General features: G+C 51.0%; 1 protein-coding gene across 1 annotated transcript in view; it reads right to left on the minus strand.

Annotated features, from left to right (window-relative positions):
* The window catches only part of arfgef3 (ARFGEF family member 3), a 225242-nt gene that overhangs the window by 180263 nt on the left and 17479 nt on the right, over positions 1-27500 (minus strand). The window contains exons 4-7 of the mRNA XM_072436645.1: positions 25945-26085; positions 25794-25862; positions 23984-24100; positions 21754-21799 (exon numbers count right to left, since the gene is read on the minus strand). Of these exons, the coding sequence (XP_072292746.1) occupies positions 21754-21799; positions 23984-24100; positions 25794-25862; positions 25945-26085 (373 nt within the window). The remainder of the gene's footprint in view (positions 1-21753; positions 21800-23983; positions 24101-25793; positions 25863-25944; positions 26086-27500) is intronic.

A 27500-nucleotide genomic window follows, 5' to 3' on the forward strand; every position in this document is an offset into this window, starting at 1 on the left:
ATTTGAATAACTTTTGATGTCCCACTCCTCAGTAGCATTTTCACCAAATTTCAGCTTTTTAGGGCCAACGCCCTGGGAGGAGTTCGTAAAAGTACGACGTTTGGAAAAACTCCGAAGTCATGTTTAGCCATTTTTGAAGCAATATGGCCGACATTTGGTTGGGCGGACGGCGTTGCCGTAATAATATTTTTTACTTCTCTTGTCACCATCTTCCTCTGCGCCAAATTTCATGATTCTACGATCAGATTTTTTTTGGGTCATTTCCCATCTCTCAATGCATTTTTGGTACATTTTTTTATTTTAGAAAAGGGAAATAGCCAGAATGTAGAGGCACGATTTTTAGAGGTGTGAACATTTTTGTGACTTTTCGTCAATGTTCACTGGGTGAAAAATAGGGGGGTTGGTCCCGAGAAGAAAGAAAGAAGAAAGAAGAAGAATATTCCAATACGAAAACAATGTTTCCCATTTTTCAAATATCATAAACTATACATTTTCGGAAAGCGCTCGCGCTTTCCTACCTCATGGTGTGGGTCCCTGGTCACTGACGGGTACTTTCGTTAATTTTGAGTGGGCTCCGCCCACTTTGTGTTTTTGGCCCTCTATACAGTAATAATGTTACATTTTTGCATTACATGCTTATATGCACGGAACTGGAAAACAGCTCGCATCGCAAGCTAATGAAGCTAACGAGACTAACATGGCTAACGTGGCTAGCAAACCTGACGTGGACAAACGCAGTCCCTCCCCACAGGAGACGTGGGGTCCGCCCGGCCCAGAGAGAGATTCTTGCGACTTCCTTGCATCAGAAGGGGAGAGAATATGACGAATCATCAGTTATTGCTCATGATGTCCAAAATAAGACGCAAAATGCAGCGTGACATGGCGTCTCTCAGAGCGGAAATGATAGTGGCCATGGCTCCGGCTGTATCTGTCGCAGTGGCCGCTGAGCTGAAGGGAGGGAAGATGGAGGCGCTGTGGCCCAGATGGAGGCGCTGTGGCCCAGATGGAGGCGCTGTGGCCCAGATGGAGGCGCTGTGGCCCAGATGGAGGCGCTGTGGCCCAGATGGAGGCGCTGTGGCCCAGATGGAGGCGCTGTGGCCCAGATGGAGGCGCTGTGGCCCAGACGAAACACAGCTCAAAGAGGCCCAAACTTCATGAATGATATCGCACTCTTTACTATTATCACAATGGTGAAGGTTGATGTGGCAGTTGATGCAGCAGGAAAATAAACGGAGAGAAGTTCTATCCGATACAGAGAAACCAGGAAATAAGAGCGCGATGGACATAAGACTTATATATATATATATATATATATATATATATACCTGTTCTGCGCACGCTGTAGAATTAACTCACTCGCGCAGAACGGCGCACGGCGGAGCTTACAGCAGCTGTGGGGCACACACCGCTCTCTCTGAGACTACGTCACGGGTGGGCGGGGCACACATGCTCTCTCTGAGACTACGTCACGGGTGGGCGGGGCACACATGTGTTGCACAACCCTTATTATTATCAATTATACACTTAGGATAGACTACGAAACGTGAAAAAAAGCATGTTATGGCATCATTAAGATTTCATGTCGGGTTTCGATCTCACGAACCTCTGCACCTGGAGTCAATTTCTGTCATTATCATGTTGGTGTGTGACATGATAGTGTTAATAATAATAATAATTTGGCTGAGCAGAGGTGTGTGTGTGTGTGTGTGTGTGTGTGTGTGTAAGAGGACGGGATGGGGTGATGTTCATGTGCCATGTGTATGATGTGGCTCTTTGCGGTAACACAGTAAAAAATGTGGCTCTTAGTCTCTGACTGGTTGGCCCCCCTGCTCCAAAGACACACCTCAGAGTGGTATAAAGCTCTAAAGACACACCTCAGAGTGGTATAAAGCTCTAAAGACACACCTCAGAGTGTATAAAGCTCTAAAGACACACCTCAGAGTGGTATAAAGCTCTAAAGACACACCTCAGAGCGGTATAAAGCTCTAAAGACACACCTCAGAGTGTATAAAGCTCTAAAGACACACCTCAGAGTGTGTAAAGCTCTAAAGACACACCTCAGAGTGTATAAAGCTCTAAAGACACACCTCAGAGTGTATAAAGCTCTAAAGACACACCTCAGAGTGGTATAAAGCTCTAAAGACACACCTCAGAGTGGTATAAAGCTCTAAAGACACACCTCAGAGCGGTATAAAGCTCTAAAGACACACCTCAGAGTGTATAAAGCTCTAAAGACACATCTCAGAGTGTATAAAGCTCTAAAGACACACCTCAGAGTGTATAAAGCTCTAAAGACACACCTCAGAGTGTATAAAGCTCTAAAGACACACCTCAGAGTGTTATAAAGCTCCAAAGACACACCTCAGAGTGGTATAAAGCTCTAAAGACACACCTCAGAGTGGTATAAAGCTCTAAAGACACACCTCAGAGTGTTATAAAGCTCTAAAGACACACCTCAGAGTGGTATAAAGCTCTAAAGACACACCTCAGAGCGGTATAAAGCTCTAAAGACACACCTCAGAGTGTGTAAAGCTCTAAAGACACACCTCAGAGTGGTATAAAGCTCTAAAGACACACCTCAGAGTGGTATAAAGCTCTAAAGACACACCTCAGAGTGGTATAAAGCTCTAAAGACACACCTCAGAGTGGTATAAAGCTCTAAAGACACACCTCAGAGTGTATAAAGCTCTAAAGACACACCTCAGAGTGTATAAAGCTCTAAAGACACACCTCAGAGTGTTATAAAGCTCTAAAGACACACCTCAGAGCGTATAAAGCTCTAAAGACACACCTCAGAGCGTATAAAGCTCTAAAGACACACCTCAGAGTGTATAAAGCTCTAAAGACACACCTCAGAGTGTATAAAGCTCTAAAGACACACCTCAGAGTGTATAAAGCTCTAAAGACACACCTCAGAGTGATATAAAGCTCTAAAGACACACCTCAGAGTGTATAAAGCTCTAAAGACACACCTCAGAGTGTATAAAGCTCTAAAGACACACCTCAGAGTGTATAAAGCTCTAAAGACACACCTCAGAGCTACTGAAAGTGTTTTTCAGACTTCCTATAAGTGATCTGTTCTTCTGTATCTACCTCTGGATCTACCTGCGTTGCACCATTAACTCCATCACCACCCCCACCCCTGCCCCCCCCCCTCTCCCTGACCACCCACCCTTCCCTCCCCTCACCACCTTCTCCTCTGTTAACTCCTCTCATATCATAGACCTCATCACCGCTTCCAAAACCACCACCTGCTCTCTCGACCCCCTCCCAACGACCCTAACCAAGGCTTGCCTCCTGCTCTCATCCCCCATCTCACCGCCCTCTTCAACCAGTCTCTATCCCTCCGCCATGTTCCTTCCATCTACAAACTGGCCTCCATCACCCCCATCCTCAAAAAACTCACCCTAGACCCCGCCAACCTCTCCAACTACCGCCCCATCTCCAACCTGCCGTTCCTCTCAAAAACGCTGGAACGCATCGTCGCCGCCCAACTTCACACCCACCTCCAGTCAAACAACCTCTATGAACCCCTCCAATCTGGCTTCCGCCCACTTCACAGAACTGAAACAGCCCTGGTCAAAGTACTCAACGATCTCCTCACCTCTGCAGACTCCGGGGCCCTCAACATCCTGTTACTACTAGACCTCAGCGCAGCCTTTGACACTATAAACCATTCCATCCTCCTACAAAGGCTGCGCCAACTGGGTGTTGAGGGCTCTGCACTTGACTGGCTCCTCCTCCAACAGGCAAGAGTTCATCTCCCTCTCCGGTCACTCATCCACCCTCTCCCCAGTAACGCAGGGGGTCCCCCAGGGCTCAGTCCTCGGCCCCCTCCTCTTCATCTCCTACCTCTTCCCCCTTGGTCACATCCTTCGCCAACTCAACCTAGACTTCCAATGCTACGCTGACGACACCCAGATATACCTCACCACCAAATCCACCCAAAACCCTCCCCTCACCCACATCCAAACCCTCCCCTCCCCCACACCCAAACCCTCCCCTCACCCACATCCAAACCCTCACCCACTCCCAAACCCTCCCCTCACCCACATCCAAACCCTCCACTCACCCACATCCAAACCCTCCCCTCACCCACATCCAAACCCTCCCCTCACCCACATCCAAACCCTCCCCTCACCCACATCCAAACCCTCCCCTCACCCACATCCAAACCCCTCCACTCACCCAAACCCTCCCCTCACCCACATCCAAACCCACCCCTCACCCAAACCCAAACCCTCCCCTCACCCACATCCAAACCCTCCCCTCACCCACATCCAAACCCTCCCCTCACCCACATCCAAACCCTCGCCTCACCCAAACCCAAACCCTCCCCACACCCACATCCAAACCCTCCCCTCAGCCACATCCAAACCTTCATCTCTACAATAAAATCATGGCTCACTCTCAACTTCCTCAAACTGAACAGTGACAAAACAGAGCTCCTCCTCATTGGCACCAAATCCACTCTCAATAAAACTGGTCCCTTTTCACTCACCATCGACACCTTGACCATCACCCCCTCTACCCTGGTACGCAATCTCGGTGTCATCATGGACCCCACCCTCTCCTTCACTCCCCATGTCAGCCACATCGTCAAGACCTCATATTTCCACCTCCACCTCATCGCCAAAATCCGACACTGCCTCACCCTCCCCGCTGCTGAATCCCTCATCCACGCCTTCACCTCCTCCTGACTCCACTACTGCACCTCCCTCCTCACTGGCATCTCCTCCCATTCCCTCCATAGACTCCAAACACAAGCATATTCTGCCAATGCTGAATATGCTTGTGAAGCACTGCTCTCCTGCGCTTGTAGGCTGCAAACACAGCACCCACAGGCTCTCTTCCTCATCTCTGGTGACTTTAACCACGCTTCTCCCTCTTCTGTTCTACCAACATACACCCAGTATGTTACCTGCCCCACCAGAGAGAATAGAACATTGGATTAGTTTTTTGCCAACACCAAGGAGGCTTATTCTTCTTCCCCCCTCCCTCCCCTGGGCAGCTCGGACCACAACCTTGTACATCTGAGGCCTGTGTATGAACCCATCGTGCGCAGGCAGCCTGTGGTGTCCCGTGAGGTGAGGATGTGGTCTGCTGAGAGCGAGGAGGCTCTGAGGGACTGCTTCAGCACCACTGTCTGGACTGAACTCTATGGCCCACATGGGAAGGACATCAACACCATCACAGAGTGCATCAGGACTACATCAACTTCGGTTTTGAAAACATTGTTCCCTCCCGGACGGTGCGGTGTTTTCCAAACAACAAGCCATGGATTAACCGTGAACTGAAGGCTCTGCTGAAGGAGAAGAAGAGAGCCTTCAGGTCAGGGAACAAGGAGGAGCTGAGGACTGTGCAGAAGGAGCTGAGGAGGAAGATCAGGCAGGCTGAGGCCGGCTACAAGAGGAGGATGGAGGAGCAGCTGCAGCAAAAGAACATTCAGGGAGTGTGGAGGAGCCTGAAAACCATCTCAGGCTTCAAAATCCCCCCTGCCAAGACAGAGGGGGATCTACAGTGGGTGAATGATTTAAATGCTCACTTCTTCAGGTTTGATCGGTCACCCGCCCCTCCCCCTGCACAGCTGCATGCTCCCTCTTCCACAGCTGGACAATGCCCTGCATCTGTTCCTCTTCGCTTCTCTGCTCCGGCCCATCAGCTCCCCACTTCGCCTGGACTCACCCATCCCCCCAGCACACGGTCCCCCTGCCAACCACTGACTGTCACAGCAGCACAGGTGAGGAGTGAGCTGAAGAGGATTAAAGTGAGGAAGGCAGCAGGACCTGACGGCATCAGCCCCAGGCTCCTTAGGTCCTGCGCAGATGAACTGTGTGGAGTTATGGAGCATGTCTTCAACATGAGCCTGAAGCTGAGGGTGGTACCACAGGTCTGAAGACCTCCTGTCTGGTACCTGTGCCTAAGACACCGTGCCCCAAAGACCTCAACAGCTTCAGGCCAGTGGCTCTCACGTCCTGATGAAGACACTGGAGCTGGTCCTGGACCACCTCCGCTCCACCGTGAGCTCAGCCATGGACCCGCTGCAGTTTGCATATCGGTCTGGCATCGGAGTGGAGGACGCCGTCATCTCCCTGCTGCACCGCTCTCTCTCTCACCTGGAAAAGCCTGGCAGCTCTGTGAGGATCCTGTTCTTCGATCTTTCCAGCGCCTTCAACACCATCCAGCCACTGCTCCTGAGGGACAAGCTGGAGACGGCTGGTGTGGAGTATGACCTGCAGAGTGGATCCTGGACTACCTCACGGACCGACCCCAGTTTGTGAGAGCCCGGGACTGTGTGTCTGACACTCGGACCTGCAGTGTGGGGGCCCCAGGGCACTGTCCTCGCGCCCTTTCTCTTCACCCTCTACACTGCAGACTTCATCAGACACGACACGGACAGCTGTGTCCTGCAGAAGTTCTCTGACGACTCTGCCATCATCGGACTCATCACGGACGACGATGACGCGGAGTACAGAGGACTGGAGCAGGACTTTGTGGACTGGTGTCAGCGGAACCACCTCCTCATCAACGCGGGGAAGACCAAGGAGATGGTGGTGGATTTCCTCAGACGCCACCCCACTGCCCCCTCACCAGTGAACATCCAGGGACGGGACATTGAGAGAGTGACTCATACAAGTACCTGGTGTTCATCTGAACCACAAACTGGACTGGACTCATAACACAGACTGAACAGGAAGAGCCAGAGTCGGCTCTACCTCCTGAGGCCCTGACACTCCAAAAGACTCAGGTCTTTTGGAGTGACAGGGCCACTCCTGAAGACCTTCTATGACTCTGTGGTGGCATCAGCTCCTGTATGGTGTGGCCTGCTGGAGCAGCAGCATCACAGAGAGGGAGAGGAAGAGGCTGGACAAAGTCATCAAGAAGTCCAGCTCCGTCCTGGGCTGTGCTCTGGACTCGGTGCAGGAGGTGGGGGAAAGAAAGGTCCTGGCTAGATTCACATCTATGCTGGACCATGAGTGTCGCCCCCTGCAGGACACTCTGTCTGCTCTGGAGAGCAGCTTCAGTGAGAGACTGATCCACCCTCGCTGTGTGAAGCTGAGGTTTCGTAGGTCTTTCCTTCTGCTGCTGTCAGACTTTATAATAAACACTGTTAGTCCTGAACACTCGCAATACTGACCTAACCATGTGCAATTCCGTCATATGTGCAATTACTGTGAAATCCATGTGCAATCCATGTGCCGTCGTGACACATATTCATGTGCAATTACTGTCGTGATCACATGCCATGGTATTTATGTATTTATTTATTAATTTATTTGTCTATGGGAGTTTTTATTTATAGGAGATCTTCTACTGAAAGTGTTTTTCAGACTTCCTATAAGTGATCTGTTCTTCTGCATCTACCTCTGGATCTTCCTGCGTTGCACCAATGAAATTTCCCCATGTGGGACAATAAAGGAATATCTTATCTTATCTTAAATGGTCCAAAACTCCGCTGCCCTCCTCCTCACCCACACCCGGTCCCGTGATCACATCACTCCCATTCTCCGCTCTCTCCATTGGCTCCTCATCAAGCAGCGCATAAACTTTAAAATACTCCTCCTCACCTTCAAAGCTCTTCACCACCTTGCCCCCCCCACCTGTCTGACCTCCTCCTCCCCCACCGCCCCCCCACTACCTGTCTAACCTCCTCATCCCCCACCGCCCCCCCCCTACCTGTCTGGACTATCGTTTATACACCTCAAATATGTCCAAAGTGAATCCACAAAGATCCGACAGGATTCAGTCTCGTCTCTGTGTGTCTGTGATGACCACAGCTGCTTTGCTTCAATGTGGAGCTATTTCAGCCTGACAGTGCTCAGGCCAGGACTCGCTGCTTGGAGCCAGTGAAATACCGTACTTTTTGGGCTATACTGCGCTCCTGAATAAAAGCACCAAACACGATATTTACTAAGAAAATATATAATATATATATATATATAACTATATACACCTGTCATAAACGGCAGGTTCCCACGTTGTCACATGAGATATTTACACATAACTAAACGTGGTAGTGATGGGTCTTTTGAAACTAGGCACACACGAGGTCCTCTGCACTGCAGGACTAATTAGACTAATATCTCTGTGAATATGAGTTGATTGTAATAAATAATACTCACAGCATTTTGAAGCTTAACTTCTGTCCTTGATGACTCTGTGTGAGCTGATGTACCTGTGTCTGTGTCTTCACATCTGGTTCATCTGCTCCTGAGCTCGTGCTTATGTGTGAGTGTGACGTTGTAACATGAGATATTTACACATGAATATGGTACATGTTGTGATGCACATGTGTCTTTTGACCCGTGAGTCAGGGCGGGGCCAGAAAGTCTCATTTCAATGTGTCAGATCTCCGTGTATCACATGTCCGCGCTCCGTGTGTCTTTGTATTCTGCAGCGTCTAGAGTCACTTCCTCATTAGACCAATCAGACTCATATTCACAGAGAAATTAGTCACTAATTTCTCTGTGAATATGAGTCTGATTGAAAAAAAACAGCGTTCTATTTCATCCCTCCTGACGCCAGAGGCGGTGCATAAAGCACTGGATGATCATCCTTGCGCATACACAGGTCGAGAATTAATAACAAAAAAGTCACCTTTGACCCCCCGGTGGCTCACGTGAGTCTATATAGTCACGTGACACCGGGAGCTCCGCCCCTTTTCACCTTCTCGCATGCAGGTTGTATATGTGGTTGTTCGGCTAATATTGCTGTTTTCCCACAAAGTTTGGTTCGTTTTGCCGCTTGTAGCCTGTTAGCCCTGTTAGCCCTGTGACTGTGGTACAGTCGTTGCAGCGAGTTCGCTCGCCCTCCTGGGGCTGCACAAGCGTGTTGGACCTGTTGCAATAGGAGGTATATTTACGTTGTTTTCTACGACTGGTAAGTACCCCTTTAATGCATTTCGCCGTAGCCGTGCGCTCGGTAGTTTTTTGTTGAATTTGAACCGTACAATTGTACCCGGTTCTGTGTTTATCCGTGCTAAAGCCGGTTGTTTGGTTTACTGATACAGCCGCGCGGCTCTAAGTTCTAACTATAGCTGTGTTCGGGTCATTAGTTCTGAACTGCGTTGTTTTCAGCCGGTTTCACACCAGCGGTGGCGTTTTCGGCTCGACCTGGTGGTTACATGTAGCTGGTTTTGTGTTTACATTGGGTCATTAGTGGCGTGCTCAGCTCAGTCTGATCCCGCGCGTCTCATTCACATAGCGGGTCATTAGTGGCGTTCCCTGCTCGACCTGACCCCGCGGTGTCCCCTCATATAGCGGGTCATTAGTGGCGTTCCGCTCGACCCGACTCTATTGGCTCCGGTCTTATCATGCTGGAGTCCCTGTGCTGCCGGTCCTGCCTGGCGCCGCTGCAGCCTGGCGATGGGCATGATCTCTGCCCTGCTTGTCTTGGAGTGGATCATCTTCGGGAGGCACTCTCCGATGATGCCTGCTCCAACTGTTCGGTTATGCCCCGGTCTGTGCGCGTGGCGCGCTTGGCGGCTTTCGAGGACGCTTCAGACAGGCTACTCAAGGCGGCCCCCCATTTAAGAAAAAGAAGGGCCCCGGGAAGTTAGCGGCTCAAGTGAGCACGCTGACATCTGAACTGGCCCAAATGCGGGCAGTTATCCAGACTCTCCAGACTGATGCCAGTCGTGTGGTGGCACAACGGCAGGAGGGGCATGGCACAGCCTCAGTATATGATGACGTCATATCTGTGGCTGCTTCAGACACTCAGTTTCAGCTGGAGTCGGACCTTCTGAGCTCCAGAGTTTCAGAATCTGGCTCACTGGCCTCTGCCGGCTCTCAGGCCGACAGTGATGACACTGTCACAGCGGCTTTGCGGACGGCACTTTCCCGCTTAAAGCTGGATGTTCCGCGGGATGAGGCGGCACGCTCGAGCGCCTTCTTTCGGCACCAGGCTGCAGCGTCCCACTTTGTAGTTCCTCCCTCGGAGGAGTACATTAAGGAACTGCATGCCTGTTGGACAGACCCAAAGGCGTTTTTGAGGCCCACTTCAGATGGCAGGGTTTTGGCACTGATGCAGGATCCTCAGAAGCTTGGCCTGGGACATATGCCGGCAGTGGAGCCGCTATTGCCTCCCTCATCGTCCGCCCAGAGGAGACTTTACGGACTAATGCCCGGTGTCCACGACCACAGTGCCGGGTTACAGACGACCTTCTGTGTAAGGCGTATGACATGGAAGCTCGTTTGGGTCGCATTGGGAACTCATTGTCTCATTTAATGCTTGGCCTGTCGGTTTCCCTTGAGACGGTGCCAGTGGACCAACCAACACATGGGCTGGTTGACGCCTCCTTGCAGGCTTTTGTCCTCATGTCAAGGTAACTAGGGCGACTGCTCTCTACATTAGTGCAAGCTCGCCGCCAAGTATGGCTGGCACAGTCTCCGCTCTCTGAGGCCAGTAGGAAGACCTTGAGGGGTGTTCCAGTTCTTCCCGGAGAACTATTTGGCCCGGCTGCCCTGGAGACTCTAGAGTGCACGGCCCAGGCTTGCCGTACACGGCAACAGTTGGAGGGGCTTCATAGGCGGGGGTCTCATCGACCGGCTCAGGCCGCCCCTCCCGTTTCTTCACAGAGATACACACCACCGCCCCATCATGACTCAGACTTGCAACAGGCCCCAAGATTTGGATTTCGTCCGTCCCGTGCGTCCCGTTCCTCACAGCCCGGCCGTGGCCCCCACAAACCCGGGCGGGGTCGAGGGGCCTCCAGATGAGGCCACAGGGCCGGCGGTAGGACATTTTTCCCCAGGACAGCTGGAGTACTGGACAGCTCACTCCCCAGATATTTGGGTGCTGGCCACGCTGTCCGAAGGGTATCGTCTGCAGTTCCGCCGCCGGCCTCCTGTTCCTGGTCGGATCCGAATGACAGTTATTCAGGATTCGGCCAAGGCGCAGGCGCTCTCTCAGGAGATTCGCACCTTGCTGGACAAGGGGGCGATAGTTCCTGTGGACCCCCTGCTGGATCCAGGGGGCTTTTATTCCCGTTATTTTTTAGTACCCAAGAAGACGGGCGATTTACGCCCAGTTCTGGACCTCAGGGGTCTAAATATGTTTTTAAAGGTACTCCCTTTCAGAATGTTGGCGGTCAGACAAGTGCTCCAGGCGATCTCCCCAGGCGACTGGTTCACAACAGTAGACCTGAAGGATGCATATTTTCATGTCCCCATTGCACCTCCACATTGGAAGTTTCTCCGCTTTGCTTTCCGGGGAGAACACTTCCAGTTCAGCCTGCCATTCGGGCCATCTCTGTCCCCTCGAGTGTTTACAAGGTGCGTCGCTGCAGCCTTGTCCCCCTTGCAGGCCCAGGGGTTGCGGATTCTGCCCTATCTGGACGACTGGCTCATTTGTGCGCCCAGCCACGAGCAGGCGCTTCAAGATACAGAGACTGTGCTCAGGCACGTGGCCAACTTGGGGCTGCGGGTAAACTTGGCAAAGAGCTGCCTTGTGCCGTCACAGGTAGCTACTTTCCTCGGCATGGTCCTCGACTCCCATACAGCGACTGCACGCCCTTCGCCCAAGCGGGTGGACGATATTTTGGGAATGTTGCGGGACTTTCGACAGGGGAGTTCTCTTCCCTACGTCTTGTTCCTAAGCCTCTTGGGCAAGCTGACTGCGGCCGCAACGGTGGTTCCTCTGGGGCTCCTGTCTTTGCGCCCCTTCAGATGTGGCTCAACAGCCTACACCTGGACCCCACACGTCAGGATCACAGGCGGCAGCGGCTACCCGTATCTCCCCAATGCCGGGTGCCTCTATGCAGGTGGCGGAACGAGGCCTTTATGACGCAGGGTGTTCTGCTGGGGCCTCTTCCTTCCAGACGGGAGGTTGTGTACACCGACACATCCCTCCTAGGCTGGGGTGGGACATGGCAGGCATGGATGGTGCAAGGGTCATGGTCCCAGAGGCAGAGCAGGCTTCACATCAATGTGCTGGAGTTCTTGGCTGTCGAGCTAACGCTACGTAATTTCTTGCCACACCTGTGCTGCCGTCATGTCATGGTACGGTCCGACAACCAGTGTGGTTTTTCACATAAATCACCAGGGCGGCACTGGGTCGGTGACCCTGTTCAGGATTGCACAACGGGTCCTGACTTGGGCTACCCCGCGCCTTGCCAGTCTGAGCGCTGTTCACATTCCGGGGGTTTGGAATGTGTCCGCGGACTTCCTGTCTGGCAGCTTCACCCGGAGGTGGTGAGGGACATTTGGGAGACCTTCGGCAGGGCACAGGTGGATCTTTTTGCCTCCCGCGACGCGACACACTGCCCTCAGTGGTTCTCGCTGGCGGACAGGGCCAGCCCACTGGGTCAGGACGCACTGGCTCACGACTGGCCGAGGACGATGCTTTATGCGTTTCCCCAATTCCCCCTGATTCATCAGACGCTTCTCAGGGTCTTTCAGGAGGGCCTGCTTGTGGCCCCGTTTTGGCCAGGGAGGACATAATTTCCTTTGCTGCGCAGGCTCTGCTGCGGCACAGCGAGACGTCTCCCGCCCAGGCGGGATCTCCTCTCTCAACTAGGGGGTCAGATTCTGCACCCCAATCCCGAGCGCCTGAAGCTCTGGGTATGGCCGCTGCAGGGCCCGGCTTGACCTTCTCGAGGAGATTGGGAACACAATAAGCAATGCTCGTGCCCGGTCTACCCGTATTCTGTATTCCTGCAAGTGGAAACTGTTTGACGCCTGGTGTCGCAAAAGCGGTGAGGATCCAGTGCATTGTGCTGTGTCAACGGTGCTCGCTTTCCTGCAGGAGCTACTTGGCCAGGGGCGCTCTCCATCTACCCTGAAGGTATACATTGCCGCAATTTCTTGTGGGCATGTGGGGTGGAATGGTTTCTCGGTTGGCCGTAACCAAGATATTTCCCTTTTTCTAAAGGGTGCTCGGCGTTTGCATCCGCCGGCCCGGTCTGTGGCCCCGGCGTGGGACCTGTCCCTGGTGCTGGAGGGGTTGCGATCCTCTCCATTTGAGCCTCTGTCGCAGGTTGACCTTAAGTGGCTGTCAATGAAGACGGCATTCCTTCTGGCGATGGCCTCTGCGAAGCGGGTGAGGGAGCTCCAGGCTTTGTCCGTGGCAGACTCCAGGCAACCCGACAACTCTGGGGTTTCCCTTTGGCCGAATATAGATTTTGTTCCAAAGGTGATTTTGTCGGAGGGGCACAACCGGCCGCTACAACTTGCACGTTTTGGTGCGGGATCTGCCGCCGAACAGCTGTGTCCTGTCCGTGCGCTTGAGGCATATGTGCGTGCTACAGCGTTGATACGCAAATCTGAGAGCCTGTTTGTTTGTTTGTTTTGCCGGCCCCCGCAAGGGCCAGGCTCTGTCCAAACAGCGTCTCGCGCGCTGGATTGTTGATGTCATCACGGAAGCCTATACTCGACAAGGGCGACCGTTGCCGTCCGGGGTGAGGTGCCACTCCACAAAGGGGGCTCTCAACTTCGTGGGCCGCTATGAACGGGGTGTCCTTGGACGTGATCTGTGCGGCGGCCTCTTGGACATCCCCGAATACATTTGCAAGATTCTACAGAGTGAATGTGGTTTCCCCACAACCGCTGGAAGAGGTTCTCTGGCAACACTCTTCTGCGTCCCATTGAGCTATGGTTTTGTCTATTCCTCGGGACCCTGCTGGTATTCGTCATCCAGTGCTTTATGCACCGCCTCTGGCGGTCAGTAGGGATGAAATAGAACGAAAGTTACGACTGTAACTACGGTTCTATGAATCCCGGATGACCGCCAGAGCATCTGGTCCCTCAGAATTCTCGTGCTTTGCGAGAAGGTTTCCAGGGACTGAGCTCCCGGTGTCACGTGACTATATAGACTCACGTGAGCCACCGGGGGGTCAAAGGTGACTTTTTTGTTATTAATTCTCGACCTGTGTATGCGCAAGGATGATCATCCAGTGCTTTATGCTCCGCCTCTGGCGGACATCCGGGATTCATAGAACCGTAGTTACAGTCGTAACTTTCGTTTTGAAGCTCAAACTATAGAAAACATGACGTGTCCCTTGGACAGTGCTTCCACTGACGTCTTCTTCTACTGTGCGTCAAACGCTTAGGCTTCCTCCTAAATTGCCCCCGGAGGCCATTTGCCAGTAAAAATCTATAAATGAGACGTTATAATGAGCGCAGGGTTCAAAGCGTGGGAAAAAGTAGCGGATAAAAGTCCAAAAAGTATGGTAATTCCAAAGTTCTTAAATAATCAACCAGGAAGGATGTTCGGTGCAGGGACGTACGTTTATTCTTTTCAGAACTCCCGTACAATCCCTCGGCACTTCAGACGGCTGGAACACCCAGGCATTCAGAGCATGCGGTCAGAAAGTGGATGGAACTGGATTTCCTTCAGTAATGTGGTGGTCAGACTGAATACGCGGAAGGAGTTGACTTTGTACCGGATCGGTACATTTAAGTACCCATGCAGCGCAATAAACCTTCTGATCTTGTTTGTTTGCCTTGTGTGTTGTGTTCTTTGTTTTGTGAATAAAAACATTATAGTATTGTAATGTATTGCGCAACCGCGTAGTATGTCCCTACTGCAATCCGTACCGGTACTTCCGGAGTTCCCGCACGTGTTAATAAAACAAGTCTGAAGACACTCTCGCCTCGTATCTGGCTCGGCTAAACTTAAAACATACTATACAAGTATATTACATGGTGTCAGAAAACTGTCAAGTACAGAAAGTACCTGCGTAGCCATGACGATCCAGTTTGACCATCCGAAAATAGACTGGGACGCAGCGGATTTATATCAAGAGTTCCAGAGGTTTCGGAGCCACGTTAGCTTCGTGTTCGACGGTCCTCTGTCTGCGCTGGAAGCCAAGCAGAAGGCAGGCTGGATCGGTACGTGGATTGGCGAACAAGGGAGAGAAGTCTACAAAACGCTCGAGTGGGCTGACGGCGAAAAAGATGACCCCGTCAAAGTCCTCGACAAGTTTTCCGGATGTATCAGACCTCGAAAAAACAAGCGGATCGCCAGGCATCGTTTCAAACAGAGGAAACAAGGTGCAACCGAAACATTTGACCATTTTGTGAAGGATTTAAGACTGTTATTATTGGACTGTGAATATGCTGACTCAGACGACATGTTAATTGACGCTATTATCGCTGGCGTGAAAGAAAAACGTGTCCAAGAGAGGCTGCTTGACAAAGGTGAGGAGCTGACACTTGCTAAAGCCATAGAAATCCCCCAACAGTTCGAAATGTGACAAACGCAAATGAGAATCGTGAGAGAGGAGGAAACACACGTCTCGGCAGTGTCAAGCAAACCAAAGTTTAATGCACAGAACAGAAAAGCATATAGTCACGTTCAGAAAAAACACACGCAACCAAGATGTGCAAAGCAAAACAAAGAATTGTCCGAAATGTGGAAAAGACCCTACACACAAATGGAACCAAGGTAAATGCCCAGCAAAAGGCTCCACTTGCTCATGCTGTCACAAACTAAACCACTGGGCTTCAGTCTGTCGCAGTCGCTCAGTGAGTGCAGTAAATGTTGAGTCAACAAATGACATGTATGAAGAAGAAATACTGGACATTAACTTGACAACAGATTTAGTTCCAGTAGCAACATTGGCAAATGACAAGTGGTTGGTGAATATTGACATTTTGGCTCAGGAAGTACAGTTTAGAATAGACACAGGTGCAAAATGTAACACGCTGACTCTGAACTGTTACCAATTCCTGGAGCACAAAGGTGAGCTGAAACCTTCCAAAAGAGTGCTCAGAACCTACTCAAACCACAAAATAAAGCCTGTTGCAGCAGTGGACCTCCCATTAAAATACAAAGACCGCAAGACAAAAGCAGAGTTTGAAATAGTGGACATTGCACAAGAGAATGTGTTAAGTGGCACAACAGCTGAGGCCCTAGACCTTATTTTGAGAATTGGCTCTTTACAAGACAGTAGTGTGGTGAACAAAGTGGACTCAGTTAATAACACTGTCTCAACTTCAAGCACACCTGCTGGTCTTGAGAACTTTCCAGAGCTGACGCGCACTACAGGGACACTTCCAGGTAAATACACAATCAAAATTGACCCAGATGCAAAACCTGTTGTACATCCTGTGCGTAGACAACCAGTAGCACTCAAACCAAAAATAGTCAAAAAACTAAATGAGATGGTGCAAGACGGCCACATTGCAAAAGTTGACCAACCAACAGAATGGGTTAGTTCCATGGTTGTTGTCACAAACAAAGACAAACTCAGAATCTGTATAGATCCTAATGACTTGAATAAAGCAATGAAACGAGAGCACTACCCAATGCGCACAATAGAAGAAGTTGTGTCCACAATGCCCAATGCAAAAGTGTTTTCTGTTCTCGATGCAAAGTCAGGCTTCCTGCAGATTGAGTTGGACGAGGCGTCATCGTTCCTGACAACGTTCAACACTCCAATAGGAAGATACAGATGGCTGAGGCTCCCGTTTGGCATCAAATGTGCGCCCGAGATATTCCAACGCATCATGGACCAGATGCTGGAGGGAATTGATGGTGCTACTGGAATAATGGATGACATCCTTGTCGCAGCATCAACACTGAAAGAACATGACAGTCACTGAAGAAGGTTGTGGAGAGAGCCACAAGCTACAATTTGAGACTGAACTTTAATAAGTGCCACATTTGAAAGTCAGCTGTGCCTTATGTGGGACATTTGATAACAGCTGATGGACTGAAACCTGACCCAGCTAAAACTAAGGCTGTTAGGTGCATGCCGCCTCCTACAGACAAGGAAGGTGTCCCACGTTTCCTGGGATTTGTGACATATCTGTCAAAGTTTATTCCAAACCTCAGCGAAATCGACGCGCCACTGAGGCAACTCAACAAGAGTGATGTGGAGTTTCCATGGCAACAGCAGCAAGCGTTTGATAAGCTCAAGGATGTTTGTGCACATCACCCTGTACTTCAGTTCTATGATGTGTCAAAACCTGTGGAGATTTACTGTGACGCAAGCAGCACTGGACTGGGAGCTGTGCTGGTTCAGGACCCTCTCATCAAGATCAATGACTGATGCAGAGACGACCCTCTCATCAAGATCAATGACTGATGCAGAGACGACCTTCTCATCAAGATCAATGACTGATGCAGAGACGACCTTCTCATCAAGATCAATGACTGATGCAGAGACGCGCTACGCGCAGATTGAGAAGGAAATGCTCTCCATGGTTCATGCCTGCACTAAGTTCCACCACTACATCTTTGGGAAACATGTCACAGTATTCAACCACCACAAACCACTTGAAGACATTTATAAAAAAACGCTGCTGTCGACCCCAATGCGCTTACAAAGAATGAGATTGCGGCTCCAGTGGTATGACATCACAGTTAAATACAGGAGAGGCAAAGACATGGAGCTACCAGACACGCTGTCACGAGCACAACTGTCCGACAAAACGCCAGAGGCAGGCTCCTTAGAGTGTGTCTCCATGATCAGCTTTCTGTCTGTGTGCAACGAGAAATATGCTGAGCTTCAAACACTTACTAAAAATGAATTGAGTCTTCTCCAACAGATCATTCAACTAGGCCGGACAACAGAAGAGATGTGCCCATCCCTGTGCAGCCCTACTGGGACTCAAGAAGTCAACTGGCTGTTACAGATAGCATCGTGTACAAAGGTATGCGTATTGTTGTCCCCCCCACCATGAAACACATGTTAGGCCTGATACATCAGTCCCATTTGGGGTGAAATGCAAACAGCGCACGTGAAGTGCTATATTGGCCAGGAATGAGAGCAGAGATTGAGAGCATGATCAGAAACTGCTCCAAATGTGCTGAAGTTCAAAACAAACTCCCAAAGCAACCGCTAATGCCAACTGAAACGCCCGAGTTACCATTTGAAGTTGTAGCTTCGGATTTGTTTGAGTTTGAGGAAAAGCAGTACGTGGTACTAGTGGACTATTATTCAAAATACATTGAAGCTGACCAGCTGAAAGATCAGCGCAGCCGCACGACCATCGAAGCGCTGAACGCTCAGTTCAGCAGGCATGGCCTTCCTACCATTTTGAGAACGGACAATGGCCCACAGTACGCATCAGAGGAGTTCAAGGAGTTCTGTGAAAGTTACGGTATTCAGCACAAGACATCTTCACCATACACACCACACTCCAATGGTGAGGCAGAGCGAGCAGTTCAAACAGTAAAGAGGCTGTGGAGCAAAGCGCCGGATAAACATCTCGCTCTGTTAGACGACAGAACAACTCCGCTCGAATCAGTTGGACTGTCACCTGCTCAGCTGCTCATGGGCAGGAGACCTCGCAACAAATTACCAACCATGCGTGCACTACTCAAACCCATGAACTATGATTCCTGCAAAACAAAACATCTACTGGACAAGACAAAGTGCACCCAGAAACTCTACCACGACAGGAGAGCAGCACGCCCCCGTCCAGATCTACGACCTGGAGATGAGGTCAGGATGGCTCCACATCCTGACCTCATCTCCAGATCTACGACCTGGAGATGAAGTCAGGATGGCTCCACATCCTGACCTCATCTCCAGATCTACGACCTGGAGATGAGGTCAGGATGGCTCCACATCCTGACCTCATCTCCAGATCTACGACCTGGAGATGAGGTCAGGATGGCTCCACATCCTGACCTCATCTCCAGATCTACGACCTGGAGATGAAGTCAGGATGGCTCCACATCCTGACTTCATCTCCAGATCTACGACCTGGAGATGAAGTCAGGATGGCTCCACATCCTGACCTCATCTCCAGATCTACGACCTGGAGATGAGGTCAGGATGGCTCCACATCCTGACCTCATCTCCAGATCTACGACCTGGAGATGAGGTCAGGATGGCTCCACATCCTGACCTCATCTCCAGATCTACGACCTGGAGATGAGGTCAGGATGGCTCCACATCCTGACCTCATCTCCAGATCTACGACCTGGAGATGAGGTCAGGATGGCTCCACATCCTGACCTCATCTCCAGATCTACGACCTGGAGATGAAGTCAGGATGGCTCCACATCCTGACTTCATCTCCAGATCTACGACCTGGAGATGAAGTCAGGATGGCTCCACATCCTGCCCTCATCTCCAGATCTACGACCTGGAGATGAGGTCAGGATGGCTCCACATCCTGACCTCATCTCCAGATCTACGACCTGGAGATGAGGTCAGGATGGCTCCACATCCTGGCAGCCAGAAATGGTCCCCGGCAGTCGTCGTTCAGCCACACAGTGCTCCACGCTCCTACATCGTAGACCGTGGAGGCAAGTTGTTTCGTCGTACCAGCCAACATCTCCGTACCAGCACCGCAACTGCAAACCGCTCACGTCACATCGCACCTGATGAAGAGCCCTGGTGTGAACCACCGGAGAGAACACCAGCAGCCAAGGAGCAGCAGTGTGCTTCCCTTCCAGAGCTGCCGTCTACACCCTCCGTGTGTGGCCCCCAGTGCTCACAAACTGAAACAGGTGAACAATATCGAACCAGACGGGGCAGAGTGGTGAAACCGCCGGATAAACTGAACTTATAATCAGGGCGTACACAAACGCCAAAGTGGAAGTGATGTGCTGGCAACCTCTCCTTCCTAGTTAGTTTGTATTATTAGGCCCGAGCGCCACAAGCTGGCGAGAGGCCTATTAACCTCGTAAGGCCGTGCGAAGCACGGCTGCGAAAGTGCGCACGTAGTGCGCACGAAATCGAGCACGAAGCGCTCGCCCACTTCCAAACACTCACTAACGCACTCCTTCACTCATGCACGCCCCGTGCATACTAATTAGTTGTAGGAAAATGGAACATTACCGTTGTAAACGGGCGAAGCCCGTGCAAAAGTGCGCACTAAACGAGCACTTTACATTGAGATGACGACCGCAAAGCGGTCGTCATCCCCATATAAAGCACTCATTTGCGCTAAGTAGCTCACAAATACGTTCCCCATCTCTTGCATGTTCCGTGCATATAAACATGTAATATAAAAATGTAACATTATTACTGTATAGAGGGCCAAAAACACAAAGTGGGCGGAGCCCACTCAAAATTAACGAAAGTACCCGTCAGTGACCAGGGACCCACACCATGAGGTAGGAAAGCGCGAGCGCTTTCCGAAAATGTATAGTTTATGATATTTGAAAAATGGGAAACATTGTTTTCGCATCGGAATATTATTCTTTCTTCTTCTTCTCGGGACCAACCCCCCTATTTTTCACCCAGTGAACATTGACGAAAAGTCACAAAAATGTTCACACCTCTAAAAATCGTGCCTCTACATTCTGGCTATTTCCCTTTTCTAAAATAAAAAAATTGGCGCGTCAGCGCCCCCAAATGTACCAAAAATGCATTGAGAGATGGGAAATGACCCCAAAAAAATCTGATCGTAGAATCATGAAATTTGGCGCCGAGGTAGATGGTGACAAGAGAAGTAAAAAATATTATTACGGCAACGCCGTCCGCCCAACCAAATGTCGGCCATATTGCTTCAAAAATGGCTAAACATGACTTCGGAGTTTTTCCAAACGTCGTACTTTTACGAACTCCTCCCAGGGCGTTGGCCCTAAAAAGCTGAAATTTGGTGAAAATGCTACTGAGGAGTGGGACATCAAAAGTTATCCAAATTACATTGATACCTCTCACGGTCTCTGAGCGGTGAAGCCGCAAACTGTAGCTAGAATTTCAGAAATCTCCCATATTTAAAATTTCTGCCGTTTGCGCAGATAAAGTCCGAATTGCGTCAAATTAGAATCAGTTGTTAAACTCTTTGCCCTAAACCTACTTGAAGTGAAATAAATTCATTTGGCGCCACAGCGCCCCCTACAGATTTTATATGGAGGTTAAATGTTTAGTTTTGCGAAATTATATGAAATTTGACACACAACTCAATTTTGGCCCCATCAAAAAAGTCAATGAGACCCATGTCATAATTGTTATGGCGTTGCCGTAACGATGACCGAAACCTTTCATGTTATTCCAATGGGGAATTCGCCAGAACATGTTTACATTTTAGACTTTCACAAACTCCTCCCAGGGCGTTAGACATATTAACCTGAAATTTGGTGAGACTCATCTTCAGGACCATCAAAAGTTATCCACATTTTTATTCAAAGAGTCACGGTGTCTGTGCGGCAAAGCCACACATTTTGCCAAGAATTCAAAATAAAATTGCTTTTTGATGGTAAAACAAAGGGGAGAAGATGTGACAGCGTCACAGATTCAGCAGTAGGCGTAATAAAAGGACAATTGGGGCGCGTTAGCGCCCCCTCCTCTTGCGGCGTGGCGGCGGCGTGGCGAGGGCCGATCATTGCCGCTTGCGGCTATATTTGTTATTATTGTTAGTATTGATCTAAAAAAAAAAAAAAAAGGAATTTGTGAAATGCCATATTTTTGCTGTTAATATGTGTATATGGAAAGAAAAGAACAATTTGATATATATATATATATATATATTGAAAGAAAAGTTTATTTCAATGTAAAATGTTACACGGATGACTGTTCTTTTAAACTGTTTATTTTATTCTGAGAAAGGGTAGTATGTCCCTACTGCAATCCGTACCGGTACTTCCGGAGTTCCCGCACGTGTTAATAAAACAAGTCTGAAGACACTCTCGCCTCGTATCTGGCTCGGCTGAACTTAAAACATACTATACAAGTATATTACAAGTATTATATTAGAGAACATATCGTACAACGTTTCAGCCACGCTGACATTTTACAATTTATTGTCCAAATATAGAAAAGTAACACAAGACTAAAAACTATTACTGAGAAAACATGCGATGAAATCATTGAACTGATTAAAATAAGTAAAGGTTTTGTCTGCCTACCTTTCCTCTGCAGGGGCGGGGCAGTGACCTCATCTCCATCTGCTCCCTGAGGACCACACAGAGAAAAGAATCAACACTCAGATACTAAAACTGATCAAGTATTGATACTGAAAGCAACACTTCAACAGGACAAAATTCTGCCTTTTGACAACAGTGAGAATGATCTTGAGCTTCATCAGAACTAGTACAAAAACAGTGTTTAATGAAGATGGTACAATAATGGATTGAAAATGTCAGTCTGCTGCCCAGTCTGAGTGGTAAAGGCAGTAAACAGTCCCACTGCAGGGTGGAAATCCCCGTGAACCTTTGGGTTCAATAAATGGTTGACCCTCCTTTGAAGCAATAACCTCAACCAAGCATTTGCTGTAGTTGCAGATCAGCCCAGCACAACGGTCCAGAAGTGTTTCTATTGTTGTGACTTAGATGAAGATCAATCAAAGGAGATCCAAAGGGTTCACATACTTTTTCTTGCAACTGTATGAAAATTGCTATTATTGTGATGAAGGAACTGACCAATTCCTGCCCGTTCCTTTCCTGTCGCAAGCAGTGCAACAGGACGGCTGCCCACGCATTATATCATGTCATCCATGTGCAGCATGTGCTACACGAGCCTCTACCGCACGCTGACACCGGGCACAGACCGGGCACAGACCGGGCACAGACCGCGCTGACACCGGGCACAGACCGGGCACAGACCGGGCACAGACCGGGCACAGACCGGGCACAGACCGGGCACAGACCGCGCTGACACCGGGCACAGACCGGGCACAGACCGGGCACAGACCGGGCACAGACCGGGCACAGACCGGGCACAGACCGGGCACAGACCGGGCACAGACCGCGCTGACACTGCGCACAGACCGGGCACAGACCGCGCTGACACCAGGCACAGACCGCGCACAGACCGGGCACAGACCGGGCACAGACCGGGCACAGACCGGGCACAGACCGGGCACAGACCGGGCACAGACCGGGCACAGACCGCGCTGACACTGCGCACAGACCGGGCACAGACCGCGCTGACACCAGGCACAGACCGCGCACAGACCGGGCACAGACCGGGCACAGACCGGGCACAGACCGGGCACAGACCGGGCACAGACCGCGCTGACACTGCGCACAGACCGGGCACAGACCGCGCTGACACCAGGCACAGACCGCGCTGACACCAGGCACAGACCGCGCACAGACCGGGCACAGACCGCGCTGACATAAGTGTACTTAAAGTGTACTCAAACTGAACACTCCTGGACTCAACAAGATTCGGATGAGTTGATATCTCATTTCCAAGCCTTTTACTCTGCGTCGCCATGACAACAGGTGTATGTACCTCCTGCCTGGTCTCCATGACAACAGGTGTATGTACCTCCTGCCTGATCGCCATGACAACAGGTGTATGTACCTCCTGCCTGGTCTCCATGACAACAGGTGTATGTACCTCCTGCCTGATCGCCATGACAACAGGTGTATGTACCTCCTGCCTGGTCTCCATGACAACAGGTGTATGTACCTCCTGCCTGGTCTCCATGACAACAGGTGTATGTACCTCCTGCCTGATCGCCATGACAACAGGTGTATGTACCTCCTGCCTGGTCTCCATGACAACAGGTGTATGTACCTCCTGCCTGGTCTCCATGACAACAGGTGTATGTACCTCCTGCCTGGTCTCCATGACAACAGGTGTATGTACCTCCTGCCTGATCGCCATGACAACAGGTGTATGTACCTCCTGCCTGATCGCCATGACAGCAGGTGTATGTACCTCCTGCCTGATCGCCATGACAACAGGTGTATGTACCTCCTGCCTGATCGCCATGACAACAGGTGTATGTACCTCCTGCCTGATCGCCATGACAGCAGGTGTATGTACCTCCTGCCTGATCGCCATGACAGCAGGTGTATGTACCTCCTGCCTGATCGCCATGACAACAGGTGTATGTACCTCCTGCCTGATCGCCATGACAACAGGTGTATGTACCTCCTGCCTGATCGCCATGACAACAGGTGTATGTACCTCCTGCCTGATCGCCATGACAACAGGTGTATGTACCTCCTGCCTGATCGCCATGACAACAGGTGTATGTACCTCCTGCCTGATCGCCATGACAACAGGTGTATGTACCTCCTGCCTGATCGCCATGACAACAGGTGTATGTACCTCCTGCCTGATCGCCATGACAACAGGTGTATGTACCTCCTGCCTGATCGCCATGACAACAGGTGTATGTACCTCCTGCCTGTGGCGCAGCTGCAGGGCCAGGTCTCCCAGGATCTGGCTCAGTGTGGCTCTGACCGCTGTGTTGATGCTCCTCTGGTGACCGCTGGCCTCGTACGTCTCCATGCACACCTACACACAACATGAACACAGAGTACACACAACATGAACACAGAGTACACACAACATGAACACAGAGTACACACAACATGAACACAGTACACACAACATGAACACAGAGTACACACAACATGAACACAGTACACACAACATGAACACAGAGTACACACAACATGAACAGAGAGTACACACAACATGAACACAGAGTACACACAACATGAACACAGAGTACACACAACATGAACACAGAGTACACACAACATGAACACAGAGTACACACAACATGAACACAGAGTACACACAACATGAACACAGAGTACACACAACATGAACACAGTACACACAACATGAACACAGAGTACACACAACATGAACACAGAGTACACACAACATGAACAGAGAGTACACACAACATGAACACAGAGTACACACAACATGAACACAGAGTACACACAACATGAACACAGAGTACACACAACATGAACAGAGAGTACACACAACATGAACACAGAGTACACACAACATGAACACAGAGTACACACAACATGAACACAGAGTACACACAACATGAACACAGAGTACACACAACATGAACACAGAGTACACACAACATGAACAGAGAGTACACACAACATGAACAGAGAGTACACACAACATGAACACAGAGTACACACAACATGAACACAGAGTACACACAACATGAACAGAGAGTACACACAACATGAACACAGAGTACACACAACATGAACACAGAGTACACACAACATGAACACAGAGTACACACAACATGAACACAGAGTACACACAACATGAACACAGAGTACACACAACATGAACACAGAGTACACACAACATGAACACAGAGTACACACAACATGAACACAGAGTACACACAACATGAACACAGAGTACACACAACATGAACACAGAGTACACACAACATGAACACAGAGTACACACAACATGAACACAGAGTACACACAACATGAACACAGAGTACACACAACATGAACAGAGAGTACACACAACATGAACACAGAGTACACACAACATGAACACAGAGTACACACAACATGAACACAGAGTACACACAACATGAACACAGAGTACACACAACATGAACACAGAGTACACACAACATGAACACAGAGTACACACAACATGAACACAGAGTACACACAACATGAACACAGAGTACACACAACATGAACACAGAGTACACACAACATGAACACAGAGTACACACAACATGAACACAGAGTACACACCTTTAGAGTGCTTAGAGGGGGTTTAACTGCTTTGTTTATCAGTCTGGACTTACACATGACATTTTGCAGCGCGCTCAGAGGCAGCGCGCTCAGAGGCAGCGCGCTCAGAGGCAGCGCGCTCAGAGGCTCAGAGGCAGCGCGCTCAGAGGCAGCGCGCTCAGAGGCAGCGCGCTCAGAGGCAGCGCGCTCAGAGGCAGCGCGCTCAGAGGCTCAGAGGCAGCGCGCTCAGAGGCAGCGCGCTCAGAGGCTCAGAGGCAGCGCGCTCAGAGGCAGCGCGCTCAGAGGCAGCGCGCTCAGAGGCAGCGCGCTCAGAGGCAGCGCGCTCAGAGGCTCAGAGGCAGCGCGCTCAGAGGCAGCGCGCTCAGAGGCAGCGCGCTCAGAGGCAGCGCGCTCAGAGGCAGCGCGCTCAGAGGCATCGCGCTCAGTGGTGGTCTCACCTGAGCGATGCGCAGGATGGAGTCTCCGTTGAGGTCAAAGTTTGGTGAGTAGGTGATACATAGGAGGACCTACACTCAGAGGACACAAAACAGTTACACAGGTTCTCAGGGAGCTGCTGGCGCACAGGCTGTACAGTGAAGAGGCCCTGACCTTCATGACCTCCACCTGAAGGTCCTCGTGCAGGCTGGGCGTGACCCTGAGAGCGTCCAGCATCTGAGACAGGAGCTGCTTCTCCATCATCTCCACCTCCAGCCCGAGCCCTGCCACCAGCCGCTCGTCACACAGCACCTTCTGAACACCAGGAAGCACATAACCTATGGATGTGACCTATGATGTTTGTCTGGTGGTGGTGGTGGTGGCTGTGGCTGTGGCTGTGGTGGTGGTGGTGGTGGTGGTGGTGGTGGTGGTGGTGGTGGTGGTTGTGGTGGTTGTGGTGGTGGTGGTGGTGGTGGTGGTGGTGGTGGTGGTTGTGGTGGTTGTGGTGGTTGTGGTGGTTGTGGTGGTTGTGGTGGTGGTGGTGGTGGTGGTGGTGGTGGTTGTGGTGGTGGTGGTGGTGGTGGTGGTGGTTGTGGTGGTGGTGGTGGTGGTGGTGGTGGTGGTGGTGGTGGTGGTTGTGGTGGTGGTGGTGGTGGTGGTGGTGGTGGTGGTGGTGGTGGTGGTGGTGGTGGTGGTGGTGGTTGTGGTGGTGGTTGTGGTGGTGGTTGTGGTGGTGGTTGTGGTGGTGGTGGTGGTGGTGGTGGTTGTGGTTGTGGTGGTGGTGGTGGTGGTGGTGGTGGTGGTGGTGGTGGTGGTTGTGGTTGTGGTGGTGGTGGTGGTGGTGGTGGTGGTGGTGGTGGTGGTGGTGGTGGTGGTGGTGGTGGTGGTGGTTGTGGTGGTGGTGGTTGTGGTGGTGGTGGTTGTGGTGGTGGTTGTGGTGGTGGTTGTGGTGGTGGTGGTGGTTGTGGTGGTTGTGGTGGTGGTGGTGGTGGTGGTGGTGGTGGTGGTTGTGGTGGTGGTGGTGGTGGTGGTGGTGGTGGTGGTGGTTGTGGTGGTGGTGGTGGTTGTGGTGGTGGTGGTGGTGGTTGTGGTGGTGGTGGTGGTGGTTGTGGTGGTGGTGGTGGTTGTGGTTGTGGTGGTGGTGGCGGTGGTTGTGGTTGTGGTGGTGGTGGTGGTTGTGGTGGTGGTTGTGGTGGTGGTTGTGGTGGTGGTTGTGGTGGTGGTTGTGGTGGTGGTGGTGGTGGTTGTGGTGGTGGTGGTGGTGGTTGTGGTGGTGGTTGTGGTGGTGGTGGTGGTTGTGGTGGTGGTGGTTGTGGTGGTGGTGGTGGTTGTGGTGGTGGTGGTGGTGGTGGTGGTGGTGGTGGTGGTGGTGGTGGTGGTGGTGGTTGTGGTGGTGGTGGTGGTGGTGGTTGTGGTGGTTGTTGTGGTGGTGGTGGTGGTGGTGGTTGTGGTGGTGGTTGTGGTGGTGGTGGTGGTTGTGGTGGTGGTGGTGGTGGTGGTTGTGGTGGTGGTGGTGGTTGTGGTGGTGGTGGTGGTGGTGGTTGTGGTGGTGGTTGTGGTGGTGGTGGTGGTGGTTGTGGTGGTGGTTGTGGTGGTGGTGGTGGTGGTTGTGGTGGTGGTGGTGGTGGTGGTTGTGGTGGTTGTTGTGGTGGTGGTGGTGGTGGTGGTTGTGGTGGTGGTTGTGGTGGTGGTGGTGGTTGTGGTGGTTGTTGTGGTGGTGGTTGTGGTGG

Source organism: Eucyclogobius newberryi, unplaced genomic scaffold (assembly GCF_026437365.1).
Source record: "Eucyclogobius newberryi isolate DKJ021-1_F unplaced genomic scaffold, fEucNew1.0.hap1 SCAF_8, whole genome shotgun sequence".
Classification (NCBI taxonomy): domain Eukaryota; kingdom Metazoa; phylum Chordata; class Actinopteri; order Gobiiformes; family Gobiidae; genus Eucyclogobius; species Eucyclogobius newberryi.